Source organism: Dendropsophus ebraccatus, chromosome 14, assembly GCF_027789765.1.
Source record: "Dendropsophus ebraccatus isolate aDenEbr1 chromosome 14, aDenEbr1.pat, whole genome shotgun sequence".
NCBI classification, from domain to species: Eukaryota; Metazoa; Chordata; class Amphibia; order Anura; family Hylidae; genus Dendropsophus; species Dendropsophus ebraccatus.
In genome coordinates this window covers 63,873,499-63,884,860 of record NC_091467.1, presented here as the reverse complement: position 1 = coordinate 63,884,860, position 11,362 = coordinate 63,873,499, and the positions used below count along the sequence as shown (strand labels likewise).

The 11,362-nt window shown below is 45.6% G+C and overlaps 1 protein-coding gene across 1 annotated transcript; it reads left to right on the top strand.

The window, feature by feature from the left end:
- Positions 1-4,590: 4,590 nt before the first annotated feature.
- Positions 4,591-8,147, top strand: LOC138772068 (E3 ubiquitin/ISG15 ligase TRIM25-like). Its single transcript, XM_069952170.1, has 2 exons — positions 4,591-4,993; positions 5,652-8,147. The coding sequence occupies exon 2, from the start codon at positions 5,654-5,656 to the stop codon at positions 7,196-7,198; it is 1,545 nt and encodes a 514-aa protein (XP_069808271.1). The 5' UTR covers positions 4,591-4,993; positions 5,652-5,653; the 3' UTR covers positions 7,199-8,147.
- Positions 8,148-11,362: the final 3,215 nt, after the last annotated feature.

Genomic DNA, 11,362 nt, shown 5'->3' with positions numbered 1-11,362 from the left:
TTGTGCAGAAGCGCAGGAAGCGACTGCAGCTGAGATGCGCGCCGTGTTATACCGGCCTCTAGGTGGCGCCCTCACCTCAGCAGCGTGAATAGCGAGGAATACCAAGGCCGACGGGACGGCGTGTGGAGGAAGTTCCCGCCCACTGGAGTGGGGGGAGGGGAGGGAAACAGCCGCACATACAGCGTTGTTCTTGGAAGACTGGACCCTGTGTACAGCCAGGAATTGTAGATAATGGAGGAGGCGGGGTTACTTTGATAGGTCATGTATAACGGGCGTGGTTATGTAAGTTAGGAACCTGGACTGGTAGAATGGCATCTAGACTGGTATATACTATATACAGGGCTGCAGGAGGTGCTGGCACTAGACTGGTATATACTATATACAGGACTGCAGGAGGTGCTGTCACCTAGACTGGTATATATCATGTACAGGGCTACAGGGGGTGCTGGCACTAGACTGGTATATACTATATACAGGACTGCAGGAGGTGCTGTCACCTAGACTGGTATATATCATGTACAGGGCTACAGGGGGTGCTGGCACTAGACTGGTATATACTATATACAGGACTGCAGGAGGTGCTGGCACTAGACTGGTATATACCATGTACAGGACTGCAGGGGGTGCTGGCACTAGACTGGTATATACCATGTACAGGGCTGCAGGAGGTATATACTATATACAGGACTGCAGGGGGTGCTGGCACTAGACTGGTATATACTATATACAGGACTGCAGGAGGTGCTGGCACTAGACTGGTATATACTATGTACAGGACTGCAGGGGGTGCTGGCACTAGACTGGTATATACCATGTACAGGGCTGCAGGGGGTGCTGGCACTAGACTGGTATATACCATGTACAGGGCTGCAGGGGGTGCTGTCACCTAGACTGGTATATACCATGTACAGGGCTGCAGGGGGTGCTGGCACTAGACTGGTATATACCATGTACAGGACTGCAGGGGGTGCTGGCACTAGACTGGTATATACCATGTACAGGGCTGCAGGAGGTGCTGGCACTAGACTGGTATATACCATGTACAGGGCTGCAGGGGGTGCTGGCACTAGACTGGTATATACCATGTACAGGGCTGCAGGGGGTGCTGGCACTAGACTGGTATATACCATGTACAGGGCTGCAGGAGGTATATACTATATACAGGACTGCAGGGGGTGCTGGCACTAGACTGGTATATACCATGTACAGGGCTGCAGGAGGTGCTGTCACCTAGACTGGTATATACCATGTACAGGGCTGCAGGAGGTGCTGTCACCTAGACTGGTATATACTATATACAGGACTGCAGGGGGTGCTGGCACTAGACTGGTATATACTATATACAGGACTGCAGGAGGTGCTGGCACTAGACTGGTATATACCATGTACAGGACTGCAGGGGGTGCTGGCACTAGACTGGTATATACCATGTACAGGGCTGCAGGAGGTATATACTATGTACAGGACTGCAGGGGGTGCTGGCACTAGACTGGTATATACCATGTACAGGACTGCAGGGGGTGCTGGCACTAGACTGGTATATACCATGTACAGGGCTGCAGGAGGTATATACTATATACAGGACTGCAGGGGGTGCTGGCACTAGACTGGTATATACCATGTACAGGGCTGCAGGAGGTGCTGTCACCTAGACTGGTATATATCATGTACAGGGCTGCAGGGGGTGCTGGCACTAGACTGGTATATACCATGTACAGGGCTGCAGGAGGTATATACTATATACAGGACTGCAGGGGGTGCTGGCACTAGACTGGTATATACCATGTACAGGGCTGCAGGAGGTGCTGTCACCTAGACTGGTATATATCATGTACAGGGCTGCAGGGGGTGCTGTCACCTAGACTGGTATATATCATGTACAGGGCTGCAGGGGGTGCTGGCACTAGACTGGTATATACCATGTACAGGGCTGCAGGAGGTATATACTATATACAGGACTGCAGGAGGTGCTGGCACTAGACTGGTATATACCATGTACAGGGCTGCAGGGGGTGCTGGCACTAGACTGGTATATACCATGTACAGGGCTGCAGGGGGTGCTGGCACTAGACTGGTATATACCATGTACAGGGCTGCAGGAGGTATATACTATATACAGGACTGCAGGGGGTGCTGGCACTAGACTGGTATATACTATGTACAGGGCTGCAGGAGGTGCTTGCATTAGACTGGTATATATCATGTACAGGGCTGCAGCAGGTGCTGGCATTAGACTGGTATATATCATGTACAGGGCTGCAGCAGGCGCTGGCATTAGACTGGTATATACTATGTACAGGGCTGCAGCAGGTGCTGGCATTAGACTGGTATATACCATGTACAGGGCTGCAGGACGAGGTCAGAGTACCCCGGCCAAGCTGGCATGTTTAGCATATGTTCCCATGGGTGGTGACCTTACACTTTTTCACATCACAGACCATACAGTTTCCCATTTAAAATAATCCAACTCCTATTAAAGATTACAGTGCCACCCCTGTCCACAGGTTGTGTGTGGTATTACAACTGAACTCCATTTACTTCAGTACCACACACAACCTGAGGACGAGAGTGGCTGTAAATGTGAGGGGAGTGCCATATAAACCAGGTTGGATTACCCTGTGTTGTCTCTGTCCGTCACAGCTATGTACAGTATATGGTCAGCAGTGGGCACTAGGTGACTTTTTGGGTGCTACCGATTACACTAGTGTCTATTAGGATGCGGCCAAAATCAAGTCTAGTTGACACTTTTTAGGCTCCGGAAATGAATGGGTCCCATTGCTCTCCGTCACAGTCTACGTCAGTGCGACATTAATGGATTCCTGTTGTGGTCAGACAAAGTACGGTAAAGCAGATTCAATTCAATTATGCCGTATAGTTGGCCTCATGGCACCTTTTTCTGAGCGGTGATGTCATGTGAGGTGTTGAGTATAGTTTTTTTGTGTTATTTTATTACATATTCATATATCACCAGTCCATGTGCACTGGTCTGTTCTCTATCGTCCTGGTATTTCAAATGGGGAAGAGAGGCTTACGAGGCAGCATCCTTAATATGAGAATGCGTCACATCATAGGGACCCTAAACCATGGATGGGGAACCTACTGGGATTTGATTCTGCTCTGGACAGTTACTGACACAGACAGAGGGGGCAGCAGAGAGCACTGTGTCAAACTGGAAAGAGTACACCACTTCCTGTACTATAATACTGCCCCTATAGATAAGAATATAACTACTATAATACTGCCCCTATATACAAGAATATAACTACAATAATACTGCTCCTATATACAAGAATATAACTACTATAATACTGCTCCTATATTCAAGAATATAACTACTATACTACTGCTCCTATATACAAGAATATAACTTCTATAATACTGCTCCTATATACAGGAGTATACTACTATAATACTGTCCCCTATATACAAGAATATAACTACTATAATACTGCTCCTATATACAGGAATATAATTACTATAATACTGCTCCTATATACAGGAATATAACTACTATAATACTGCCCCTATATACAAGGATATAACTACTATAATACTGCTCCTATATACAAGAATATAACTGCTATAATACTACCTCCTATATACAGGGATATAACTGCTATAATACTCACCCTATGTACGAGAATATAACTACTATAATACTGCTCCTATATACAGGAATATAACTACTATAATACTGCTCCTATATACAAAAATATAACTACTATAATACTGCTCCTATATACAAGAATATAACTACTATAATACTGCTCCTATATACAAGAATATATAACTACTATAATACTGCCCCCTATATACAAGAATATAACTACTATAATACTGCTCCTATATACAGGAATATAACTACTATAATACTGCTTCTATATACAAGAATATAACTACTATAATACTGCTCCTATATACAAGAATATAACTACTATAATACTGCTACTATATACAAGAATATAACTACTATAATACTGCTCCTATATACAGGGATATAACTACTATAATGGATCAATCAAAGAGAACGTAGCGCCCGCACTCTCGGTGTATAAGGGTAATAGATGCAGGTGAGGCACAATGGAAAGACGTACACAGGCAAGTGTGTCAGACTGATATCGGGGTGCTGCGGCAGGAAACACAGTAATGTAGTGGCACAAGCGAGGAGATGAAAGATCACCGAAGCACTCACCGGTTTGTAGTAGTCTTCAGAAGTTTATTACATAAACATCACAGGGAGGGGAGATGGTGGATAAGGTGCGGGTGTTTGCAGAGACGCTCCCGCACCTTATCCACCATCTCCCCTCCCTGTGATGTTTATGTAATAAACTTCTGAAGACTACTACAAACCGGTGAGTGCTTCGGTGATCTTTCATCTCCTCGCTTGTATAACTACTATAATACTGCTCCTATGTACAAGAATATAACTACTATAATACTGCTATATACAAGAATATAACTACTATAATACTGCTATATACAAGAATATAACTACTATAATACTACTCCTATATACAAGAATATAACTACTATAATACTGCTCCTATATACAGGAATATAACTACTATAATACTGCTCCTATGTACAAGAATATAACTACTATAATACTGCTATATACAAGAATATAACTACTATAATACTGCCCCTATATACAAAAATATAACTACTATAATACTGCCCCTATGTATAAGAATATATTGGACACTTTTCTGCATTATATGCTGTAGTGTGAATACAGTAATAGCAATATTATGGGGCCAGGATTTGGCTCATTTCTTCCTCTAGTCTTATCCCCGCCCTGCATATCCCCTCCCTGTGCAGTACACGTAAAAGGTCTGTGACATCTTATTGGTCGGGTTCTTCTTCCTCTTAGTTTTGTTACTATTGGTTTTTCCTCTCTGCTCTCTTTTTCCCTATCGGCTGCACGGTGCATCTGGATATGAGGACAAATCAATCCATGTTTTAATCGTGGGCATTAGAGGAACATAGACAGGTATGGAGCTTTTTGTACTTGACTTTTTGTACTTTCTAGTCTATTATGTTTTGTGGGTATGTAGTTTTTGGAAAATGAAAGTAAAGTTCCTCACTCTGGGGGAGGGGGAAGTGATATCCGCAGATTCAAATATTTTTAACACTTTCCTTCTCGTTCATTCGTCAATGTGATGAAACTACAATATAAAGCACCTACAGCATATATCTTTATAGGTGGGTCCCTGCTTTATTGTATGACACAAGACAATGTGCAAATTCATCACGTCCGCACTCAGCGTGTGGCATGTCAATCACATTGTGGAAACATTGAAAAATATGATGTATGGGCTGAACCCCATACTGAATGTATCAAGCTCTTATGCCAGATAAGTGGGCGGGGCTTCAGAATGACCCCACCCACAACTCATCAGCATTTTTGTTTATTTTACCAATTAGTAATGGTGCATTAAGATGCTGATAAACATTACTTTTACGGAAGGGGTGAAAGGTCAAAAATATTGTAGCGTGTTATATAGATCTACAATATGGGCTGCTAAATTTTAGTTAGGGGTTTCTTATATACACAGACATCATATAATGGCAAACTAAGTATCTATAGTGTGCGCTATATATAGATTTTTTTATTAACCTTTTGTTTCCTGGGTGTTCTTTCCTCTCAGCCATGGCTTCTGCAGATTTTTTGGAAGAACTGAATTGCTCCATCTGCCTGGGCATTTATACTGATCCGGTCACCCTGAGATGTGGTCACAACTTCTGTCGGGGGTGTATCGATCGTGTGCTGGATAGCCAGGAAAAGTCTGTGGAGTACTCCTGTCCTGAATGTCGAGAAGATTTCCAGGAACGTCCAGCTCTGAGAAAAAACACGACTCTGAGTAACATAGCCCAGCGCTTTTTGTCTGCTCAACCTAAAGTGGAGCAAGGACTAATATCCTGCACCTACTGTATCCAATCTTCAGTACCAGCCATTAAGTCCTGCCTGTTGTGTGAAGCTTCTCTTTGCGAGAGTCACTTAAAGGTCCACAGCACGTCCCCAGAACATGTCTTATCTGAGCCCACCACCAACTTGGGTATCCGAAAATGCTCCATCCATAAGAAGATCCTGGAATATTACTGCACAAAGGATGCCACCTTAATCTGTGTGTCCTGTAGGTTGGATGGTGATCACAAGAAACACAAGATTAAAACAATGAAAGAGATGGCGGATGAGAAAAAAGAAAGGTCAAGGCAACTTCTGAATAACCTGACCACAAAGAGTAAAGAAGCCAAGAAGAGCATCCAAAAACTTCGAGAGCACGAGAAGAAAGTACAAGAAAAGATTGACAGCGAAGTCAATAAAGCAACTGTGGTATTTAGAGACATTAGAAAACAACTGGAAGACCAAGAGAAGAAAATCTTGGGTGAGATCCACAGACAGGGGAATCGGGTGTTGCTCCCAGTCACTCAACTTCTCAAGCAACTTGAGATGAAAAACGAAGAGCTGTCCTACAAGATAGATCATGCCACCAAACTGTGTAACATGGACGATCCCTTTAATGTCCTGCAAGAACAGGAACCCAACAGAGATACATCTGACACCATAGATGGTGAGATCAATGATGTAAGAGAACTGGACATAGGTCTAATCTCAAAGTCTTTAAACACAAGTCTATCGGAGTTTGTCACTAGTCTGAAGACACAAACCCATGTGCCGGAAGCTTTGCCTCTATCTCTAGACGTAAACACGGCTTGTGAGGACATCGACATATCGGGCGACTTGTTAACTATATCGAGATCAGAAATAAAACAGTATCATCCTGAGAGATTTGAGTACTATCCTCAGGTTCTCAGCATCAGGAGCTTCTCCTCAGGACGACACTCCTGGGAAGTGGAGACAAGCGAATCAGGGAACTGGAGGATTGGCGTCAGCTATGCCAGTGTAGGAAGAACAGGAGATCACTCATATTTCGGAGAAAACAGCAAATCCTGGTGCTTGAGGAGATATAATATTAATCTGTACTCAGTCCTACATGACAGTAAGGAGGTGCAATTAAGTCACAAGGTCTCCTGTAACCGTCTGAGATTATGTCTGGATTATGAGGCTGGGCAGCTGTCCTTCGTCGAGTTGACCGACCCAGTTACACATCTACATACCTTCAGTGCCGACTTCACTGAACCATTGCATGCTGCATTTTGTGTATGGGATGATTGGGTTAGAATACTGAAGTAGAAAGATTATATTGATAGTCAGCATTGTTTTTAGTAAAGAGTTTTCACATCGACCATATATCTATATATGTTCCTACTGCCAATGCCCCGTGCAGTAGGAACGTGTATAAACCTTCCTGACAGGAAGGGTTTAAGGGAGTAAGTGAACGGAAAAGTACCTGTAACTGACTAATCAGGACCCCCGATCACCTACACTGACAGAGATTTACTACTTACCTCCATCCTGATGGATCTGTCATTTTCTCTTGGAGTCGGCCTTAGGTAGACTAACAACTAACAGATTACCTCTCCCAACCCCGTTTCCCGTAGTGCCGCTGGGTCCGGTTCGCCGCAGCCAGGGTTGTGAAGCTCTGCTAGCTGCAACATTAAGACCCCGACTGAGTCATTGCCTGCTCAGCCATTCAGTCACCGACTGGCTGAGCGGGCAATCACTCAGCCTCCCCGTGAAGTTGCCAGTGCAGGAGCCGGGTAGTGTACAATGTATGGGACTCTCCTGACCAACAGATGATGTTGATGGAAATAGGGATGAGAAAAAAATCATGGCTCGACCCTTTTGTTATTGGGAGAGATAAATCGCCACCAGAGTCTGGCTGTGGCTTAACCCTCCCCATATAAAACACAGTAACGCTCAGTCATGCCTAAAGCACAGACACACATAATTTCCAAGGGGGGGTTACCATGGGATCACATGACTCAACCGAAAGAAAGGATTCCAAATTTTTTCAGAAAGAAACAACTGAATGAGGTAATAGTAGCTGAATTACCGTATTTTACGAAGTATAAGACAACTGGGCGTATTAGACGACTCCTAACTTTTGAGAAGATTGTCAGGGGTTTGTCTTATACGCTGGAAAAGGTTAACCGCTGCCTGACTGCAGCCCTGCTGCAGTCAGACGGGGGTTGACTGCAGCTAAAGAAAAAACAAAGTTAACTTACCTGTGACCAGTCCCGTTCCCGGCGCAGACAGTGTGACGTACACTGCCTGCGCCAGAGATCCCCTAAGCTCTTCCGGACAGCTGAGCGTCTCCGAGCTTCTCCGATGAGACGCTCAGCTGCCCGGGAGAGCTTCGGGGATCTCCGGCGCAGGCAGTGTACGTCACACTGCCTGTGCCGGGAACGAGGAGGGAGATGCGCGGCTCCCGCAACGGGTCATAGGTGAGTTAACTTTTTTTTTATTTTTATAGTGGTTGCCTCATATGGTGGGGATGCGGCCATTTTTGAGCGCCCCCACCATATGGAGTGACCATACCCGGCATATAAGACGACCCCAGACTTTTAAGAATATTTTTAGGGGTTAAAAAGTCGTCTTATACGCTGGAAAATACGGTACATATATATATATTGGCTGACTAGCTGTGTAGTGAATAATACAAATAAATACATGCAGGGGTGCTTCTTTAATCTACTGTGTATGGCAGCATTATAGAAGTGTGGGCAAGATACCCGACACTCCAAAAAGGGAGACCTCACCCTATCCGCATTCATAATCCCACCTTGAGCTTTTGAGATTCTTTTCCTTATGCTTTTAAGAAAATAAATACTTTTATTACATTAAAGTCTCTTCGTATTTTTACCAAAAGTGAAGGATATTTGGACGTAAGAGAAGGCGGAAGGAGTAAAACAAAAAAAGTCATGTGTGAAAAAGGCATCACCTTAAAGGTACATTAAAGGGGTTTTCCAGGTCACCTGGTCTACAGTTTGCTCCAATAGAAGGTAAGCAAGCTGCAGATCATGTGACCGCCTAAACCCACGTCACAAACGGGCAAAAACATGGCTGCTCTCTTCTAGAAACAGCTCCACTCTTCTGTTTGAGGTATTGCAGCTAAGTTTCATTCAGGTGAATGGAGCGGAGTTGTAATACTACACACAACCTGAGGACTGGGGTAGCGCTGGTTTTGGAAGAAAGCAGCTGTGTTTTTTTTTCCTAGTCTCTGTAAGGGTTCTATGCAGCAGCTATGGGATATGCTACAATTTCTCTGTACATATGTATAAGGCATATAGGCAGAGAGATATAGTATATGTCAGTAGCAAAATTTGGTGGGGGCAAGGGGGGCTGTCGCTCCCGGGCCCACTCAGACAGGGGCCCACTGTGGTCTCAGACAGTTAATGCTGTCTGCAAAAGCTATTGCTTTTGCAGACAGCATTAACACGTCAGTAGTGGCCGGGGCCTCCAAGCAGGGTCGGACTGCGTCATGGGAGGAGCGGGGATCCTCCGGTGGGCCCCACTCCCGATGACCGACCGGCAGCTGCTGGATCCCTGGCTCCAGCCCCCACCTCGTCCCCGCAAATTGGTCGGAACTGTATGCGCTCGCACTCCTAATGAGCGCATACAGTTCCAACTGGGCCAGGATGTGATTGACACAGCACCAGGAGCCATTGGCTCCTGGCTGTGTAAATCATTCTTGTGGTCGGAGGCAGCGTTATGCCTCCAGCCACAAGAGGCTGCGCTCTGCATCGGCGCACGCCCCCCAAACTGCCATGCCCACCCCCTCCTTTATGTCTCTCTTGCGACCGCAAGCATGGACTTGTTTGCGGCCGCAAGAGGCAATCTTGCCCCTGTCTGATGTGTCGCTCCCTGGGGGATTCATGTACCGGAAGTCCCGGCCCGGGCGCACACTCAGCTTCCGTATGTGTGCGCTGCCCGGGAATCCCCCAGGGAGCGACGCATCAGCTGGGGGCAGAAGAAGAGAGGACAGCAGCGACGGGGGAGCGCTTGTTAGGTGAGTTGTGTGTTTGTTTGTTTTTAATCTGCTGTGCAGGGGGCAATCTATAAGGGGGGAATACAGGGGAGGAGAGCCATCTATAAGGGGGGAATACAGGGGAGGAGAGCCATCTATAAGGGGGAATACAGGGGAGGGGAGCCATCTATAAGGGGGGAATACAGGGGAGGGGAGCCATCTATAAGGGGGGAATACAGGGGAGGGGAGCCATCTATAAGGGGGGAATACAGGGTAGGGGAGCCATCTATAAGGGGGGGGATACAGGGGAGGGGAGCCATCTATAAGGAGGGGGATACAGGGTAGGAGCCATCTATAAGGTGGAATACAGGGGGGAGCCATCTATAAGGGGGGAATACAGGGGGAGCCATCTATAAGGGGGCAATACAGGGGGGGAACCATCTATAAGGGGGAATACAGGGGAGGGGAGCCATCTATAAGGGGGAATACAGGGGGGGGGGACATCTATAAGGGGGAATACAGGGGGGGGGGACATCTATAAGAGTCAGCCCATCCACTAAACAAGGGTGTAAAGCGGCCAATACAGATGTGCAGTTTGTTGAGAGATGACAATGGTGTCAGTGTGAGGAGCCTAATATGTCTGTCTGGCAGATTCTGTGGATTCGTGGCTCGGAGAAGTCCTCATAACGGCCCAGGACAGATGGAGAAGAAGATGAAAAGGGAAGAACTCCGATCAGAGAAGACATCCCCTGTGAGTCACTAAATATACCTGCACTGTAATGTATATAGTGTAGAGCCTGTGTAGAGCTGGGGCTACCGCTAAATGACTGGAAGAGGTGATATTGATCTGTGTACAGTGGATTATTCAGTAGCAGCGGTGGGGTTAGTCAGTATGTGCTGGTATTAGTTGGTATGTGGTGGTATTAGTCAGTAAGTAGTGGTGTTATTTGTTACTTGTAATCTGGTACTGTGTTTTATTGGATTTAGTATAGAGGATTTAGTCAGTAACAATATGGTGGTGATGGTAGTGGTTGTAGCGATAATATTTCCCCCTTGTATACTGGTATTATTGGTAATACAATATATATATACCAGTAGCATGCGCTTGGTCGAGGAAGGGGGGCCCCAGGTTGACAGTCTGCAGCCCTCAGGATATGCTGGGAGTTGTAGTACAGTAGTACAATCCTCCGATAACTGCCGCTGTAGACAGATGTATTGCTGGAACTTCAGGGCTGATGGTTGTCACCCACAGGTTGCAGCCACCAGGAGAATCGAACTGAGGACAAGAGTGATGCTGTCTGTGGAAGAAAGCAGCTATATTTTTCTAATCTTAAGCATGTTTACTTTTTTTGTGGTTCTATATTCCAGATGTAGAAGCCTCTTACACTGCTCTTTATCCTTATTCACTATAAGAAATGTAGAAGAATATACCCTTTATTATTCCAAAAAATCCTTGTCACCTGCTGGGGTTCCCTATGGGTAACGTT